Source organism: Arachis hypogaea, chromosome 9 (assembly GCF_003086295.3).
Source record: "Arachis hypogaea cultivar Tifrunner chromosome 9, arahy.Tifrunner.gnm2.J5K5, whole genome shotgun sequence".
Lineage (NCBI taxonomy): Eukaryota > Viridiplantae > Streptophyta > Magnoliopsida > Fabales > Fabaceae > Arachis > Arachis hypogaea.
In genome coordinates, this window is record NC_092044.1 from 100,585,482 (window position 1) to 100,605,936 (window position 20,455).

Consider the following 20,455-nt stretch of genomic DNA (forward strand, 5'->3'; position numbering starts at 1 on the left):
ACTAATTATCAAATAAATATTTTGTAAAATATTTTTAGTATAAAACAATTAAAATTTAACATTAGTTTATATATTATCTAACCAATCTCTAAATAATATAACACTTATTATAATACATTATGTAGTATAATTAATTTACTTCTCTGCACATCGCGCGGGTCTCACTCTGGTTAGTATTATTGGTATTACCTTTTCAACCAGTTCCATAATATCATTCTACTATCAGTGAGTGTAAAGAATAAACCCCTTTACATAAACAAAATTATATGTATCGAAATTTGAATAAGATAAAAATAAAAGAGTGAGACTTATCCTATCTCATTTTAATTTTCTAATGTAATAGTTAAGAAAATTATTCTACTTCACTTTTTCACATCCAAATTTTTCAAGAAACTCAGAAATTTAGATATGTTTATAGTTTTATACCTCTTAATTTAGAGGTTTTTATATCTTAGTTTTAAAACCCTAATTCATAAGTTCATTGGGGCAAAATAGACTAAATCATAATTGAATCTAAAATAATAAAAGTAAAATAAACATAAAATAAATACTAATAAAGTTATATATATTTAATTCAACTTAACTTACAGAGAATTTTCAATGCAATTTGAAAATAGTAAAAAGTTTGATTTTCCATAATTGTTAACCAGTGTCTTAGTCAATTCTTAATGCATATTTTGAACAAATAATTTAGTCATGTTTACAAAATTTTTTTTTATTCTCTTAAATGCTGTTCTTGTAATTAAAACAATTGGCATATGGTACTTCTCATTTTGTCCCATAAAACTTGTATCAAGAAATGTCTTTTTCCAAAAGATGAAATTGTTTTGATTCTCCTAGAACTATAATTTGGACCACCCTGATAATTAAGAAGGATATACACTTTTTTTAGAGTAAGTAATTAATTAAGGAAAGAAGAGTAGAATGGAGCTGTGGAAGCTGTTCATGACTGCATTAATGCCGGTTCTTAAGCTGATAATCATCACTGCTGTAGGAGCATTTCTTGCTCTTGATCGCTTTAATTTGTTGAGAGACAATGCTAGAAAGCATTTGAATGCAGTAAGTTATTTTATTTATTTTATTTATTTTCTAAATACTTTATTTAAACTAATTTGTAAGAGACATCTTTCTTGATTCCAAGGAATGTCTTTTTCAAAATTGGAACAAATGATGTTAATTCATTAGTTCATCAGAGTCACAAAGCAAGAAACATATCATCAACTATGATGTTCTAGCTTCATTCTCACAACTCTTGCTGCTCAAAAATCAATACAATCAATGAGACAACTACCTTAATTATTTCGCTGTTCAACACTTAATGATGTTTTTCTTTTTTTCAGTTGGTATATTATGTGTTCATTCCAGCTCTTATATGCAGCATCCTGACAAAATCTATAACATTTAGGAGCCTGGTTATGCTGTATGTTGTTTTCTTCCTCCTCTGCATTTTCTTTTGGTTTTGCATTTAAACCATTCATGAATTGCTTCTCCTAAGATTCTTTCACTGTATGAATCATGCAGGTGGTTCATGCCAATGAACATTCTTCTGACATTCATCGCAGGGTCGGCTTTAGGATGGTTACTTATGAAAGTAACCAAAGCTCCTCATAATTTGCAAGGCCTTGTTTTAGGCTGCTGTGCTGGAGGTAGCTTAAATTAGCCAAGTCCAATTCAATATAATACAATTTTGGTTGATCATAAAGAAGGATGTGGATTTTTTCGACGAATTTGATTTGTAAAGTTCCGCGCAGAGTTCATCATTCATGAAGTTTTTCTCTTCTCATTAATTTGAGTTTGTTGTAATTTGTAAACAGGAAATCTTGGAAACTTGCCTCTGATTGTAATTCCTTCAGTTTGTAAACAAAGCAGTAGTCCTTTTGGAGATGTAGATGTTTGTTATCAAAAAGCAATGGCTTATGTTACTCTTTCTTTGGCTGTAAGACAATTTAGTATTTGAAAATTTAATTATGTTCATATATCATTAGAGAAAATTTTGACAACAGTTAATTAAGATTTTTTTTAATGTTTTATTTCATTATGATGTACCAGGTTGGATGCATGTACTTTTGGACTATTGTGTACAGCATAGTGAGAGCATATTCATGCAAGGTTTCTAGTGTCGGAAATGTTGATGATTCCACATCATATCCATTGGAATTAATAGAATCAGATCCTGAAAACCATACAAAACCTTCAAATGGATTAGTTGTTACTTTAGAGGAAAAAACAACTCCTGATGTAAGAGCAGAGGTTTATTCATTGTTCTAGTAGATATATATACACTTTGCGCACTTTTCGATATCTTCATTGAACTATTTAGGGTGCGACTGGTTTGCGTTTTTATTTTCTGATGTAATTTTATTGTTTTTATTATTTTCTCTTTTTCTTTTACAAAATTTTCTGAAGACAGAAACGCAAATCAAATACACCCTATATTTATCAGCAAATTGTTTTATGAAGTGACTAAATAGAAGGTCTCAAATTTTTTTCGTCCATTTTTGTACAGGTAGGCAATCATACAAAGCTTATGGAAACATTGAAGAAATTAGTAGTAAAGCTCAATTTGAACATCCTATTAACTCCTGCAACAATTGCAGTGGTATGCCAATATTTCTTCTGAATTTTTCATCCCTATATCCTTATTGTTCTCTTTCTTTTCTAGAATAAGTGATCAATTTGCAACCTGAAATTACGGCACTTTCAAATAGTTCCAGCGTTTAATAAATGAAAGCTTCATATTAAAATTGTTAGTTAAATTGGCCAAATTTTTACTAGAACCTCATTAGGATTTGGCATATTTTCTGCCTCTAGATTGTTGGTTCGGTGATTGGTGTAATCCCTCAACTTCGAAAGCTGTTTATTGGCGAAAATGCCCCTCTCCGTGTAGTTCAGGACTCTACATCCATGTTGGGGTAAGATTCAAAAAACCAACTATATCAGCATCCAATTTTATGGTCCAAGTTACTAAGGTAATTATCAAGTTTATTTTAGAATTTGTTTTTCTGATCTGCAGTGATGCATGCATTCCAGCAATCACTTTACTAGTTGGAGCAACTCTTCTTCAGGGTATAATCACTATCAACTTGATGTTCTTCTACCTGAAGAAAATCTAATAATAAAAAATACTTGGTTAATTTTGTTTCAGGGTTAAAAGGGTCAGGAATTAAGGTTTCAATTGTTATAGGGATCATTGCGGTTAGGTTCATCGCCTTACCAATGCTAGGTGTGGGCATTGTTAAAGGTGCAGTGCATTTTGGTGTGATCCACCATGATCCATTATATCATTTCACTTTGCTGTTTCAATATGCTGTTCCTCCTGCAGTGTCCATGAGTAAGTTCAGCTTCAACATAACCAATTGTTATAGGGTATTTTTAAGGCAGAAAACTACTTTTCTTAACAAAGCATTGTCTAAATGTACATATATTACTCTTTTCACTTTTGATTCGTACAATAGTTTGAAACTTTTTTCAGTATGTGCCTGAGATTTTGGAATAATACTATTATGAATCTGACACAGGTACAATTACTCAATTTTTCGGAGCCGGTGAAACAGAATGCTCAATCATCATGCTAGCAACTTATGCCTGTGCCTCAGTTTCTGTTACTGTCTGGTCTACCATTTTCATGTCGATTGTGACATAAATGTATTTCTAATACCAACTCTAAGGGATTTTTTCCTGAGATAGAAGAAACTCCAGCTGCATTTTGTTTCAAGTACTTCAGTTCTGTGTAGTGAATCAAATTTGTCCTTAACATTTACTACAATTGTAAACGTTGGTAATGCTGCCTCTATACATATTAACATGCTATGAAATTTGGAATTAAACAAATATCGGAAAAATATAATGTAAAACAGAAGTACAATTCATTACAAATTAGTGTTTTTCCATCATTTTTGGCATATGGAAGAATTGATCTCGTTAGTCATTACGATATATTACAATATTAAATTGTTACAAAGCTAAGAGAAAGTGCCTAATGATGGAACACACTACATTGTTCTTGTTTTTCTCTGCAATTTCTCCATTCAGCAACATATGTGCATAAATATACAAACCTGCCCTCTCCCCCTTCCCTGCCAAGGTTCATACACCTCCAATACCACACAAAATTTTGAGAATTACAAGCCACTCCATGAATCTCAACACGGTTCTATGTTTGGTTTATCATTTTCTCTTTGCCAATTGGAATGTCTTCTTTAAGAAGAGATTTGCAGCTCTATCGTCCCTGTGGCACAATACCCTCAATATTGTATTAGGGTCTGACCTATTCCATTTACCTGTAGTTGGAGGCATTGGTAACTTTTGTCCATTTGTCATTACACCAATGGCACTTCCTTCACAAATGACAATGCTGAAATCTTCTATCAACTGTTCAGTGCTGAGGCTCATCAATGCAATGACTCCCTCCACCACTGCAGCCTCTCCATTCACCACATGTTCTGATATCAGTCCTTCTATAGATGTGCTGAAAGCTCGCTTCATCACATCAAAATCCTCTTTGATGATTTCGTGATCAGACCGGTGGAATACACCAGTGTTTCCACCAGCAAGCAAGACCATAAGGAATGCATCAAAGGAGGCCTTCATGACTTCCTTCATTGCCATTGGTTGAGCTCTTTCTATAAGAAGATTGGACATCAGAGTCACATTTTGCTTGAGGATTCTCAATGCAGGCCTAATCTGTCCCCTGGTTACTCCCCCAGAATACAGGCCATCATAGAATACAGAGCTAGAGTCAAGGAATATGAGACGGTATCCAGCAACTTCCGAGACATGCTGGCAGGAAGCTAGAATAGACTTCTTGATTGAGTCAAAGTATACAGAACCATTGTTTTGAGCCCTGTGGCTATTCCCAAGACGAATGCGGCTTGAAGGAACAACTCCTGGGTTTGTAGCAAGCAATGTGTCCAGATAATGGATCTGGGTAAGGAGATAGTGCAAGGTATTGAGCCGAACATAGAGGCGCTGCGTTCCACGGCTAGTTGATGGCCGAGGATTTTGAACTTCATGTGCTTTATTAACATTGTACAGATCTTTATGACCAGCACCACATGGAGCGGCTTTCTTCCACAGTTTGAGGAATTTTGAATTCTGGCTGCACCTTGTCAGTGGTGGAAGTACCGGGATGTAACTCTGCTTTGAACCTGAAGGAAAATAGAAGTTAAAAGAATGAAATACCCTCACTTTTCTAGTCTATTGTAGCAATTTGAGGACCATCATTCTACCATTGTTTTGTGCCTTGTATTTCGTATTCTAATGCTATATGAAATTATGAATTCCTGGTACTTACCACATGCTGCAACAAACATCATGTACTCTTGGAAAAGGCTCCCCAATCCATCGGCAAGAGCTCGAACTAATTCTTCGGTAATTGGTATTGGAACTTTGAAGAATTCTTCCACAGTTGTGGTGGTCATTTGCATCAGCTCCACAGCCGATTGTGCATATGGCTCCGTTTTGGATTTCGGATTCCATGTCTGCAGTAAAAGTAAACAAGGAAATTATAAGCTATATCCCATCATTACAATCTGTGACTCAATTTGATGGAACAAGGATCTCAAAGCTAAGACTCACTTCAGTTTCTTTTGCTTTTTGCAGATATTCTCTGGCTTTCTGCAGTGAATCATATATCCATTTTCCCAGACGAGTCAATATGACTGAATCAACATCATAGGGAACCATCTCTCTCACCACTGTCTTGCCACCATCCTCACTCTCAGTAGCGTCTTCAACAACTGTTTGGACAATAGCCTTTTCAAGCTTTGCAGCCCTATGCAATACCTGAACCGACTCACTGGTCAGTGAGGTCAATTCATTTATGTACTGCCTCAGCATTTGCCGGTAGCAGTTGTGCAGTGCCATCGCCGCAACTGCGCCTGCTGTTGAGTGCCATTTCTTAAACATTGGAGTGAAATTTTGTCTTTCCTTCATCACCAGACCTTCAGTTTCCTGAGCTAATTCAAGAAGTACTTCACTCAACTCTTTCTTTCTCTCAAATTCAGCAGACTTTGCATTCACTGCTTCAAATGTCTGCACTCACAAAAAACCAATACATCATAAATCATGATTACATTGGTTAACTAGATTATAAATGAGAATAGTGAACAGAAAACATATTATAACAAACCTTGTCAAATGCATATGTCATGGAAGAACGGATGTAATTTTCAACGCGCTCATGGGGCGCTTTGAATATGGCTATGTCTCCATTCTGTCCCCCTTCCCCATTTGTGATTGTCAGATCTTCACCTAAAATCTTGGAAGCTGTCAATACCAAAGGAAGAAGGATTTCGATTTGGTTAGCATTTCCTCTCATGAAATACTCATGGTAATTAAGTAACCTCTTCTCCGACCAATCTAGCATTGATCTCACAACTGATGACAATATCTTAACAAAAATGGCATCCTTTTCCTTCTTAACATCATTTGCTACTTCTTTCAACATTATATGTGAGGCAGTGAGAAGATCAGGCTCTATCTGCCCTGTTAAAACATACTGATAAAACAGCACCCAAGTGAAGCACACATTGTGAATTGGGAATGTTATCCCAAACACAGACCATGTCTTCTTCATCAGCTCAAGAAGCTCATCAACCTCATCAAGGACTAATGTGTCATCCCTGATATCGAAAACCGATTGCAGGAGGGCAGTGTAGAGCTGGATGTTGAAGGGGAATCCATCAGCCCAGTGGCAAACATCAGTGGGGGTTCCATTATGGCTTCTCCATGAAAGGGAAACCACAGAGTTGCAAAGGGTCCTCATGGTATCTGAGTTCTTGCCAGTGTCAATAGGCCCGGACTCACTGCTGATGAGGATGTCGTGGAAGCGCTTGGCAAATGGGTTGTTCTTTTCAAGAGGGAGTGATGGGTGGAGGAGGAGACCTGCTTCAAGCATCTTGAGCTGCCTCCTCTGCCACATGTGGTACTCAGTGGAGTCACTGAATTCTGAGGGCTTTAGGTGCCTTAAGAGTTCCAAAGGGATAATTATTGTTTCTGATCTTCTCCCTGCCTGCAATGCAGTGGAACATAATTATTCTTCAAAAGCCTCAAATTATCACAACATACTCAATTGTTAGCTTCTCTTGCAGCAACTTAAAGATCTAAAGAGGGAAAAATATCAATATAAATTTTCAAACAGGTGACCAATTCATCACAATAAGTGAATGACAGAATCCCAATTGCACATGACATTCAATTAAATCAACATATCTTTCCACCAAAGAGAGAAAAATATCAATGTAAGAGAACAAAAATTTTTTTTTTTTTTTTACAAATTTGCCTCCTCTAAATACCAAGTTGCACATAGAGATAAAAAAATTTGACAATTTATAAAGGAGGGAAAAAAAAAAGAGAAGACTGATTAGATTACTTGGCCAACGACGGTTCTCATTAGGGTTTTCCTGAGCTTATTATCATCGTGCTCCGACACTCTCATCTGCTGCCTCATCATCTCCGCCGCCGTCATCGGCCTCCGAGGCCTCATCGGTGGAAGCAAACCGTTAATAGAAGGGCTACTACCTCCCGCCACCGGCGACGACGGCGTCGACAACCCTCCCCCGACGTTAACACCAAAACCGGCCACCATCCTCCTCGACGGCGACCTCTTCAGCATCTTCAATCCCAGCATCTTCTTCACCCTGCTCGTCGGCTTCGTCACCACCTGATTCCCCTTCCCACCTTCACCGGCGCCATTGCTCTCGTAATTCGAGTAGAACGTCAGGGCGTGCTTGCCGCCGAACCCCGGCGCCGACCGGCACGCCGTGAAGAAAATCTCGTACGATGTCTGTCTCACATCGTCTTCGCTGAGCCCCTCGAGCTTCTCGAACGGCCAGGCGAGATCGTCGACGGGGGTGGCTATGGCAGCAGAGATGACAGAGGCTACATCCCCCCCGCGGCTGAGTTGGTGGTGGAGGTAGTCGACACGAGAGGAGGAGAGGGAGGGGTAGGACTCATGGCGGGAGTGTTGACCCATGCGACGGCGGGGACGATGGACGGGTCAGAGTCCGACGATGGCGGTAAGGGTGTCAGTGGCAGCGCGTGAGCGTGAGGAGTCTGATCTATCGCTGTGTTTGTGTTGTGTTATTTTTGGCGCCAAAGTTAGTTAGTGGTGTAAGCGTGTTGTCTTTTTTTGGGGAGGAAAGGGAGTTAGATTTAGAAAAAGAATGCATGCTTTATGGTTCTTAAAAATGGAGAGGGATTAGAATAGGATAGATCATAGAGGATGGTGATGAGTTGTGTTAGTTAGTTTGTTAGTTAATTAGTTATTTAGTTATTTACGTGACAGCAGTTTCATGCATGATTATAACTGTCACCGATGCACCGGCCTTGTTCATTTGATAACAATGCCTCAAGCCCTCCAACCCACTCTGCCACAAATTGTGTTGTATTTTTATTTTTTTATGTAAATTATTATTTTTATTCATAAAAATTTAGAACTATCGCTGAAAAATTTATTTATGAATAAATAAGATTATTTTTTTATTTATAAAAGATGAATTTTTATTAATACAACTATTCAAACTTTAAAAAAGTTATTTGAAATATCTAAAATATCCTTTAATATAATTTAATTTTAACATCTCTTTTTATTTTATACTACTAATCTCATCCACATCCTTTTTTGCACTCTCATCTCTAATTACCACCGTCATTGCCGTCCTCACCATCCTCAAATCATTCTCTTTACTACCATCATCGAATAAGGAAAGGAGGAAGAATGAGAGAGAAAACCGTAACAGATAGTGAGAGAATGACTAAAAAGATATGCTACTAATCATTGCTAAAAAATTCATTTTGAAGAGAAGGGGCATTCAAATTCATAATTTCACATTCAAATTCAAACAACAATATCTCAATAAAACTATATTATCTGAGATTCAGCAATAGAACCAATAAAATTGTAAACATACATTCAAATCCCAACAACAGAAGTGGAGGATTCAAATTCAACAATCACAAATATACAATTCAATAATAAGTCAGATTATGGAGATGCAGAATTAGAGAATGAAGTAACAAAAAATAAAAATTGAAAATTAAAAAGACAACGATGACGAGGTATTGCCGAATCTTCGAACCCCTCAATCCCCAGCCTCGAAGCTCTGTGAACAGCACTTCAAGGTCGAAACGCTAGCGCAGAGGCTATTGTCGGAGATGGTACCCCTAACCAGAGTCCATGACGTTCTTGTAAAAGACAACATGAAGACCAAGGATTGGGTCATCGAAGCAGAGCTCAAGAGAATTGAGAATACCACCACTATGCAGAACCTCATGCGTGCTTGCGAAGCGAAGGCATAGAATGTTCACTGCCATCGTTAATGGAGCAACAACGGTAGCAAGCACAGATCTTCAGCCAAGGGTGGCGATGATGCACAGATCTTGTCGCTGCTATTGTTGGAATTGCTACTGCCAAGCCACCGATGGTGTCACTCTATTTCTGCTTTTGTCGTGGTATTAGAGAAGGAGGCGGTAATGGCAGTGGTGGTGATGGTGGCAATGATAATGGTAGTTGGGGATGAGAGTGGTGGTGAGGAAGGATTTGTTTGGTGGTGGGTTTGGGATTGGGAGAATGGTGGTGTAGAGTAAAAAGAGAAGTTAGGATTAGGTTATATTAGAGGGTATTTTAGAGATTTCAAATAATTTTTTAGGATTTGGATGGTTTTGTTAGCAAAAGTTCATCTTTCATGGGTAGAAATGGTAGTTTTGTTTATTCGTGGATAGGTTTCTCAGCATTCTAAACTTTCATGGGTAGAAATGATAGTTTACTCTTTTATCTTCAACAAAAATGTTAGGTCCCACGTAATTTTGTGTATAAAATAGAAAGGGTACAAGTAACTAATTCAGGCAACGAATTTGTTACTCCCATGTTTATGTGAGAGTATCTGTTCTAGACAAGAAAAATACCTTAAATATTACTAACTTAAGCATCAAAGTGTCTTGCAGATTGTCCTTCCGGCCTAGTTCTGCTTTCTCCGAAGCTAGGATCTTTAATCTTCCTGTCTCATCAACTCATTACCTCATAACTGGTACAAACATTTAGCACCATCTGTGGGGATCCTACATAATTGGAAGCATGGCTGAACAAAAAATCTACTCGATGATCAACTCGAAAAGAGTCACATCAAGAAGATGGACATAAGATAGATGTCACTCCGCCTACGTACGAAGAATATCAAGTTCCTCCTGATTTTGAAATCACGAGCCACAAAATGCAAAAACTCAGAATAATGGGGCTCGCCATTTTGCAGACTTAGGGGATGACTATGTGCATTCTATGCAAGAAATGCGCCATAGAGTGCAAGAGCTGGAACGTTATCAGATAGAACTGAAACATTGCTTAGCGAAATAGTCACATTCCAGGAAATCTCGTTCCCAAAGTCAACCATCTAGGGTTCATAACCACCATAGCCTTGAAAAGGAAAACCTATAAAGGATCGCACCTAACCAAAGGCATGATAGCGATGGACGATGTTCACCTCAAAGACACAAGAGGTTGCTCAGGCGTGATGACAAGCGTTGTGATATTGAGAGAACGGGGAGAGATGAGTCCCGTTCATCCAGTCTAGAAGGAAACAATCTCCGCAAAGGAATCCAACCCCTAAAAGACATAGGGATGCTCGAGAACATGTGATCATGGGTCAAACCCCATTTGCATCTCATGTCCACCAAGTTCGCTTACCCAAACATTTTGACAAACTGACAGATCTCAAGTATGAAGGAATGTCGGATCCTCAGGAGCACATTGATTCTTTTGAAGCTCGAATGAATCTCGAAAGGGTAGGAGATGCTATCCGATTCAAGGCTTTTGTGGTAACGCTATTAGGACCAGCAATGGCTTGGTTCAACATATTGTCCTCTAGATCCATCTCCTCTTTCGCTGATGTAAAAGTGAAATTTTTGGCCTACTTTACTACAAGAAGAACTCAAGCCAAACACCCTATTTTATTACTTGGTGTGGAACAAAGAACGGGAAAAAACATCTGAGATCGCTTGGATTGCTTTAACAAAGCTCTGTTGAAAGTAAACATGCAAACTCCTGAAGTCGTGTGTTTACGTCTTATAGCTGATTTGTTAGAAAGGGGCATCAAGAGGCACGTAACCTCCAAAGACGTGAAATCCATGAAGGAAATCCACAAAATCGCCTTGGAGTATATGAGAGATGAGGATATCACGAGGGTACTCTTGACCAAAAGAAAAAAAACCAATTCCATCACCTAATAACGCCGCGAATTTGGGTTAGACCTCAATTTCAAAGTTGTCTACACCTCGGGTCAGGAAATTTTCTACGTATACATCCTTGGTAACATCTCTAACTGAAGTATACCAACAAGTGTCTTACCGAGGCATTCTCCTAAAATCAAAACAAATTCAACCAAGAGCTTCTTTGAATAAGTCACAATATTGTGACTATCACAAGTCTTATGGTCATAGAATAGAGAATTGTATTGACCTAAAAGATGCATTAGAACAAGAGATACAGGATGGTAAACTTCTCGAATTCATTCATCATGTTAAGCCGCCTACACGACACACATTATGATGACGAAGATCAGAAAGTCAGGAACCCGAGGAATACAAGGACTATAGAAGCCCCGGACGAGACTGTCCAAGTTGTGGTGAATTTGGTTGTGGGCAAGAATGGGTTGTCAAAATCCAAATCCAAAAACACAATGACGGATCTTAAAGTTGCAAGTTCAGAAGTTTTGAAGATAACCAGCATCCTAACTTTTTAGTTCACGACAGATGATTTCTGGTAGCGCGAAATTGTGATCAATACTTTTCACAAATCAAATAATCCCCGGTAATGAATCCAAAAACTTGGTGTTCAATACCATGGCATAAACACAACTTCGCACAACTAACCAGCAAGTGTACTGGGTCGTCCAAGTAATAAACCTTACGCGAGTAAGGGTCGATCCCACAGAGATTGTTGGTATGAAGCAAGCTATGGTCACCTTGTAAATCTTAGTCAGGCAAACTCAAATGAGTATGGGTGATATACGAATAAAACATAAAGATAAAGATAGAGATACTTATGTAATTCATTGGTTGGAATTTCAGATAAGCGTATGAAGATGCTTGGTCCCTTCCGTCTCTCTGCTTTCCTACTGTCTTCATCCAATCCTTCTTACTCCTTTCCATGGCAAGCTTATGCAAGGGTTTCACCGTTGTCAGTGGCTACCTCCCATCCTCTCAGTGGAAATGTTCAACGCACCCTGTCACGGCACGGCTATCCATCTGTCGGTTCTCAATCAGGCCGGAATAGAATCCAGTGATTCTTTTGCGTCTGTCACTAACGCCCCGCCCTCAGGAGTTTGAAGCACGTCACAGTCATTCAATCATTGAATCCTACTCAGAATACCACAGACAAGGTTAGACCTTTCGGATTCTCTTGAATGCCGCCATCAGTTCTAGCCTATACCACGAAGACTCTGATCTCACAGAATGGCTGGCTCGGTTGTCAGGCGAGCGCTCGGTTGTCAGGCGATCAACCATGCATCGTGTATCAGGAATCCAAGAGATATTCACCCAATCTAAGGTAGAACGGAGGTGGTTGTCAGGCACACGTTCATAGGTGAGAATGATGATGAGTGTCACGGATCATCACATTCATCAAGTTGAAGAACAAGTGATATCTTGGAACAAGAACAAGCGGAATTGAATAGAAGAACAATAGTAATTGCATTAATACTCGAGGTACAGCAGAGCTCCACACCTTAATCTATGGTGTCTAGAAACTCCACCGTTGAAAATACATAAGAACAGGGTCTAGGCATGGCCGAATGGCCAGCCTCCCAATGATCTAAGATAGCATCAGAACAAAGATAACTACCAAGATATATCAATACAATAGTAAAAGGTCCTACTTATAGAGAACTAGTAGCCTAGGGTTTACAGAGATGAGTAAATGACATAAAAATCCACTTCCGGGCCCACTTGGTGTGTGCTTGGGCTGAGCATTGAAGCATTTTCGTGTAGAGACTCTTCTTGGAGTTAAATGCCAGCTTTTATGCCAGTTTGGGCGTTTAACTCCCATTCTTGTGCCAGTTCCGGCGTTTAACGCTGGGAAATTCTAAGGGTGACTTTGAACGCCGGTTTGGGCCATCAAATCTTGGGCAAAGTATGGACTATCATATATTGCTGGAAAGCCCAGGATGTCTACTTTCCAACGCCGTTGAGGGCGCCCCAATTGGGCTTCTATAGCTCCAGAAAATCCACTTCGAGTGCAGGGAGGTCAGAATCCAATAGCATCTGCAGTCCTTTTTAGTCTCTGAATCAGATTTTTGCTCAGGTCCCTCAATTTCAGCCAGAAAATACCTGAAATCACAGAAAAACACACAAACTCATAGTAAAGTCCAGAAAAGTGAATTTTAACTAAAAACTAATAAAAATATACTAAAAACTAACTAGATCATACTAAAAACATACTAAAAACAATGCCAAAAAGCGTACAAATTATCCGCTCATCACAACACCAAACTTAAACTGTTGCTCGTCCTCAAGCAACTGAAAATCAAATAAGATAAAAAGAAGAGAATATGCAATGAATTCCAAAAACATCTATGAAGATCAGTATTAATTAGATGAGCGGGGCTTTTAGCTTTTTGCCTCTGAATAGTTTTGGCATCTCACTCTATCCTTTGAAATTCAGAATGATTGGCTTCTTTAGGAACTTAGAATCCAGATAGTGTCATTGATTCTCCTAGTAAAGTATGATGATTCTTGAACACAGCTACTTATTGAGTCTTGGCCGTGGCCCAAAGCACTCTGTCTTCCAGTATTACCACCGGATACATACATGCCACAGACACATAATTGGGTGAACCTTTTCAGATTGTGACTCAGCTTTGCTAAAGTCCCCAATTAGAGGTGTCCAGGGTTCTTAAGCACACTCTTTTTGCCTTGGATCACAACTTTATTTCTTTCTTTTTCTTTTTCTCCCTTTTTTTTTCGTTTTTCTCCTTTTTTTTCGAAAATTTCTTTTTTTTTTGTATTCACTGCTTTTTCTTGCTTCAAGAATCATTTTTATGATTTTTCAGATCCTCAGTAACATTTCTCCTTTTTCATCATTCTTTCAAGAGCCAACATTCATGAACCACAAATTCAAAAGACATATGCACTGTTTAAGCATACATTCAGAAAACAAAAATATTGCCACCACATCAAAATAATTAAACTGTTGTAAAATTCAAAAGTCATGCAATTCTTCTCTTTTTCAATTAAGACCATTTTTCATTCAAGAAAGGTGATGGATTCATAGGACATTCATAACTTTAAGGCATAGACACTAAGACACTAATGATCACAAGACACAAATATAGATAAACACAAGCATAATTTTCGAAAAAAAAAACAGAAAATAAAGAACAAGGAAATTAAAGAACGGGTCCACCTTAGTGATGGTGGCTTGTTCTTCCTCTTGAAGATCCTATGGAGTGCTTGAGCTCCTCAATGTCTCTTCCTTGTCTTTGTTGCTCCTCTCTTAGTTGTCCCATGTTGGAACTCAATTCTCCTAGGGAGGTGTTTAGTTGCTCCCAATAGTTTTGTGGAGGAAAGTGCATCCCTTGAGGCATCTCAGGGATTTGATGATGAGAGGGGTCTCTTGTTTGCTCCATCCTCTTCTTAGTGATGGGCTTGTCCTCTTGAATCTCTCTTCCATTGGGCGCCCTCTTCACAAATGTCCGTGAGGACTTGGTCCAACCTTTGATCAAAGTTGACCCTTCTAGTGTAAGGATGTTCATCTCCTTGCATCATGGGCAAGTTGAATGCTAACCTCACATTTTCCGGACTAAAAACCAAGTATTTCCCCCGAACTATAGTAAGCCAATTCTTTGGATCCGGGTTCATACTTTGATCATGGTTCTTGGTGATCCATGCATTGGCATAGAACTCTTGAACCATTAAGATTCCAATTTGTTGAATGGGGTTGGTAAGAACTTCCCAACCTCTTCTTCGGATCTCATGTCGGATCTCCGGATATTCACTCTTTTTAAGTGAAAAAGGGACCTCGGGGATCACCTTCTTCAAGGCCACAACTTCATAGAAGTGGTCTTGATGCACCCTTGAAATGAATCTCTCCATCTCCCATGACTCGGAGGTAGAAGCTTTTGCCTTCCCTTTCCTCTTTCTAGAGGTTTCTCCGGCCTTGGATGCCATAAATGGTTATGGAAAAACAAAAAGCAATGCTTTTACCACACCAAACTTAAAAGGTTTGCTCGTCCTCGAGCAAAAGAAGAAAGAATAGAGTAGAAGAAGAAGAAATGAGGAAGAAGGGAATGGCTTTGTGTTCGGCCAAAAAGGGGGAGAAGTGGTGTTTAGGTTGTGTGAAAATGAAGGAGTGAAGATGGGTTTATATAGGAGTGGGGGGAAGGGTATGGTTCGGTCATGTATGGGTGGGTTTGGGAGGGAAAGTGGTTTGAATTTGAATGATGAGGTAGGTGGGGTTTTATGAAGGATGGATGTGAGTGGTGAAGAGAAAGATGGGATTTGATAAGTGAAGGGTTTTTTGGGGAAGAGGTGTTGAGGTGATTGGTGAATGGGTGAAGAAGAAGAGAGAGTGGTGGGGTAGGTGGGGATCCTGTGGGGTCCACAGATCCTGAGGTGTCAAGGAAAAGTCATCCCTGCACCAAATGGCATGCAAAAATGCGTTTCTGGCCAATTCTGGCGTTAAACGCCGGGCTGATGCCCATTTTTGGCGTTTAACGCCAAGTGCTTGCCCTTTTCTGGCGTTTAACACCAGTCTGGTGCCCCTTTCTGGCGTTAAACGCCCAGAATGGTGCCAGACTGGGCGTTAAACGCCCATCTGCTAGCCTTACTGGCGTTTAAACGCCAGCAGGTTCTTCCTCCAGGGTGTGCTGTTTTTCTTTCTGTTTTTCACTCTGTTTTTGCTTTTTCATTTGATTTTGTGACTTCTCATGATCATCAACCTACAAAAAACATAAAATAACAAAGGAAAATAGATGAAATATAACATTGGGTTGCCTCCCAACAAGCGCTTCTTTAATGTCAGTAGCTTGACAGAGGGCTCTCATGGAGCCTCACAGATGCTCAGAGCAATGTTAGAACCTCCCAACACCAAACTTAGAGTTTGAATGTGGGGGTTCAACACCAAACTTAGAGTTTGGTTGTGGCCTCCCAACACCAAACTTAGAGTTTGACTGTGGGGGCTCTGTTTGACTCTGTTTTGAGAGAAGCTCTTCATGCTTCCTCTCCATGGTGATAGAGGGATATCCTTGAGCCTTAAACACAAAGGATTCTTCATTCACTTGAATGATCAATTCTCCTCTATCAACATCAATCACAGCCTTTGCTGTGGCTAGGAAGGGTCTGCCAAGGATGATGGATTCATCCATGCACTTCCCAGTCTCTAGGACTATGAAATCAGCAGAGATGTAATGGTCTTCAACTTTTACCAGAACATCCTCTACAAGTCCATAAGCTTGTTTTCTTGAGTTGTCTGCCATCTCTAGTGAGATTTTTGCAGCTTGCACCTCAAAGATTCCTAGCTTCTCCATTATAGAGAGAGGCATGAGGTTTACACTTGACCCTAGGTCACACAAAGCCTTCTTGAAGGTCATGGTGCCAATGGTACAAGGTATTGAAAACTTTCCAGGATCCTGTCTCTTTTGAGGTAATTTCTACCTAGACAAGTTATCCAGTTCTTTGGTGAGCAAAGGGGGTTTATCCTCCCAAGTCTCATTACCAAATAACTTGTCATTTAGCTTCATGATTGCTCCAAGGTATTTAGCAACTTGCGCTTCAGTGACATACTCATCCTCTTCAGAGGAAGAATACTCATCAGAGCTCATGAATGGCAGAAGTAAGTCCAATGGAATCTCTATGGTCTCATTTTGAGCCTCAGATTCCCATGGTTCCTCATTGGGGAACTCATTGGAGGCCAGTGGACGTCCATTGAGGTCTTCCTCAGTGGCGTTCACTGCCTCTTCCTCCTCTCCTAATTCGGCCATGTTGATGGCTTTGCACTCTCCTTTTGGATTTTCTTCTGTATTGCTTGGAAGAGTACTAGGAGGGAGTTCAGTAATTTTCTTGCTCAACTGACCCACTTGTGCCTCCAAATTTCTAATGGAGGACCTTGTTTCAGTCATGAAACTTTGAGTGGTTTTGATTAGATCAGAGACCATGGTTGCTAAGTCAGAATTGTTCTGCTTAGAACTCTCTGTCTGTTGCTGAGAAGATGATGGAAAAGGCTTGCCATTGCTAAACCTGTTTCTTCTACCATTACTATTGTTGAAACCTTGTTGAGGTCTCTGTTGATCCTTCCATGAGAGATTTGGATGATTTCTCCATGAAGGATTATAGGTGTTTCCATAGGGTTCTCCCATGTAATTCACCTCTTCCATTGAAGGGTTCTCAGGATCATAAGCTTCTTCTTCAGATGAAGCTTCCTTAGTACTGCTTGGTGCATTTTGCATTCCAGACAGACTTTGAGAAATCATATTGACTTGCTGAGTCAATATCTTGTTCTGAGCCAATATGGCATTCAGAGTGTCAATCTCAAGAACTCCTTTCTTCTGACTAGTCCCATTGTTCACAGGATTCCTTTCAGAAGTGTACATAAATTGGTTATTTGCAACCATTTCAATGAGCTCTTGAGCTTCTGTAGGCGTCTTCTTCAGATGAAGAGATCCTCCAGCAGAGCTATCCAAAGACATCTTGGACAGTTCAGACAGACCATCATAGAAAATACCTATGATGCTCCATTCAGAAAGCATATCAGAGGGACACTTTCTGATTAATTGTTTGTATCTTTCCCAAGCTTCATAGAAGGATTCTCCTTCCTTCTGTCTAAAGGTTTGGACTTCCACTCTAAGCTTACTCAATTTTTGAGGTGGAAAGAACTTTGCCAAGAAGGTATTGACTAGCTTTTCCCAAGAGTTCAGGCTTTCTTTAGGTTGTGAGTCCAACCATGTTCTAGCTCTGTCTCTTACAGCAAAAGGGAATAGCATAAGTCTGTAGATCTCAGGGTCAACCCCATTAGTCTTGACAGTGTCACAGATTTGCAAGAACTCAGCTAAGAACTGATGAGGATCTTCCAATGGAAGTCCATGAAACTTGCAATTCTGTTGCATTAGAGAAACTAATTGAGGCTTAAGCTCAAAGTTGTTTCCTCTAATGGCAGGGATAGAGATGCTTCTCCCATAGAAATCGGGAGTAGGTGCAGTAAAGTCACCCAGTACCTTCCTTGCATTGTTGTTGTTTTCGGCTGCCATGGGTTCTTCTTCTTTGAAGATATCTGTTAGGTCCTCTACAGAGAGTTGTGCATTGGCTTCTCTTAGCTTTCGCTTCAAGGTCCTTTCAGGTTCAGGATCAGCCTCAACAAGAATGCTTTTGTCCTTGCTCCTGCTCATAAGAAAGAGAAGAGAACAAGAAAATGTGGAATCCTCTATGTCACAGTATGGAGATTCCTTGAGGTGTCAGAGGAAAAGAAGAATAGAAGGCAGAAGTAGAAAATTCGAACTTATCAAGGAAGATGGAGTTCGAATTTTGCATTAAGGAATAGTGTTAGTCCATAAATAGAAAGATGTGAGAAGAGGGGAAGCAATTTTCGAAAATTAAGTAAAAGATTTTGAAAACATTTTGAAAAACACTAATTGATTTTCGAAAATAAAAGTGGGAAAGAAGTAAAGTGATTTTTGAAAAAGATTTTGAAATTAGAAATTAAAAAGATATGATTGAAAACTATTTTGAAAAAAATGTGGTTAACAAGATATGATTGGTTTTAGAAAGATGTGATTGAGAAGATATGATTTGAAAAACATTTTTTAAAAAGATTTGATTTTGAAAATTAATGACTTGGCTATCAAGAAAAGATATGATTCAAACATTAAACCTTTCTCAACAGAAAAGGCAACATACTTGAAATGTTGAATCAAATAATTAATTGATAGCAAGTATTTTTGAAAATGGAAAGAAATTGATTTTGAAAAAGATTTGATTGAAAAGATATGATTTGAAAAAGATTTGATTTTGAAAAACTTTGAAAACTTGAAAAAAAATTGATTTGAAAACAAAATCTTCCCTCTTGTGCCATCCTGGCGTTAAACGCCCAGAATGGTGCACATTCTGGCGTTTAACGCCCAAAATACTACCCTTTTGGGCGTTAAACGCCCAGCCAGGTACCCTGGCTGGCGTTTAAACACCAGTCTGTCTTCTTTACTGGGCATTTTGAACGCCCAGCTTTTTCTGTGTAATTCCTCTGCTGTACGTTCTGAATCTTCAATTCTCTGTATTATTGACTTGAAAAGACACAAATTAAAAATATTTTGGGATTTTTAATATTGAGAATAATCAAAATGCAACTAAAATCAAATAACAATGCATGCAAGACACCAAACTTAGCAGTTTGTATACTGCTGACACTAACAATGAGAATGCATATGAGACACAACAAAACACTCAAGTCAAGAGAATTTAAAGATCAGAGCAATATAACCATCAAGAACAACTTGAAGATTAATGAAGACACATGCATGAATGCAAAAAGAACAAAAACATGCAATTGACACCAAACTTAAAATGAAACACTAGACTCAAACAAGAAACATAAGATATTTTTGGTTTTCATGATTTTGTATTATTTTTTTTTGGTTTTTTCGAAAATTAAGTGGAAAAGAAGATAAAGGTATCAAAATTCTTAATGAGAATTCCAGGAATCATGCAATGTTTAGTCTAAGACTCTGGTCCAAGAATTAGACATGGCTTCACAGCCAGCCAAGCTTTCAAAGAAAGCTCCAGTCCAAAACACTAGACATGGCCAATGGCCAGCCAAGCCTTAGCAGATCACTGCCCCAAAAGCAAGATTGATAGAAATCAACAAGCTCTTGTGATGATAAGTTAAAACCTCGGTCCAATGAAATTAGACATGGCTTCACAGCCAGCCAGATTTCAACAGATCATCATGAAACTCTAGAATTCATCTTCAAGAATTCTGAAAAAAAAATACCTAATCTAAGCAACAAGATGAACCGTCAGTTGTCCATACTCGAACAATCCCCGGCAACGGCGCCAAAAACTTGGTAGCGCGAAATTGTGATCAATACTTTTCACAAATCAAATCATCCCCGGTAATGAATCCAAAAACTTGGTGTTCAATACCATGGCATAAACACAACTTCGCACAACTAACCAGCAAGTGTACTGGGTCGTCCAAGTAATAAACCTTACGCGAGTAAGGGTCGATCCCACAGAGATTGTTGGTATGAAGCATGCTATGGTCACCTTGTAAATCTTAGTCAGGCAAACTCAAATGGGTATGGGTGATATACGAATAAAACATAAAGATAAAGATAGAGATACTTATGTAATTCATTGGTTGGAATTTCAGATAAGCGTATGAAGATGCTTGGTCCCTTCCGTCTCTCTGCTTTCCTACTGTCTTCATCCAATCCTTCTTACTCCTTTCCATGGCAAGCTTATGCAAGGGTTTCACCGT

At 38.9% G+C, this 20,455-nt stretch overlaps 2 protein-coding genes and 1 non-coding gene across 3 annotated transcripts; 2 read left to right on the forward strand and 1 right to left on the reverse strand.

Annotated features, from left to right (window-relative positions):
• Positions 1-754: 754 nt before the first annotated feature.
• LOC112711319 (protein PIN-LIKES 3) lies at positions 755-3,831 on the forward strand. Its single transcript, XM_025763949.2, has 10 exons — positions 755-1,059; positions 1,341-1,420; positions 1,522-1,646; positions 1,815-1,936; positions 2,050-2,238; positions 2,507-2,599; positions 2,812-2,912; positions 3,014-3,066; positions 3,146-3,331; positions 3,519-3,831. Exons 1-10 carry the CDS (start codon positions 925-927, stop codon positions 3,641-3,643), a joined length of 1,209 nt encoding a protein of 402 aa, XP_025619734.1. The 5' UTR covers positions 755-924; the 3' UTR covers positions 3,644-3,831.
• Positions 3,832-3,844: 13 nt separating this feature from the next.
• LOC112711318 (protein unc-13 homolog) lies at positions 3,845-8,132 on the reverse strand. Its single transcript, XM_025763948.3, has 5 exons — positions 7,373-8,132; positions 6,131-7,012; positions 5,578-6,033; positions 5,294-5,480; positions 3,845-5,147 (listed from the first exon to the last, which is right to left on the reverse strand). The coding sequence occupies exons 1-5, from the start codon at positions 7,973-7,975 to the stop codon at positions 4,168-4,170; spliced, it is 3,108 nt and encodes a 1,035-aa protein (XP_025619733.1). The 5' UTR covers positions 7,976-8,132; the 3' UTR covers positions 3,845-4,167.
• A 9,597-nt stretch (positions 8,133-17,729) lies between these two features.
• Positions 17,730-17,837, forward strand: LOC112713827 (small nucleolar RNA R71). The gene has a single exon (XR_003158788.1). It is a non-coding gene; the product is annotated as a small nucleolar RNA R71 (small nucleolar RNA).
• Positions 17,838-20,455: the final 2,618 nt, after the last annotated feature.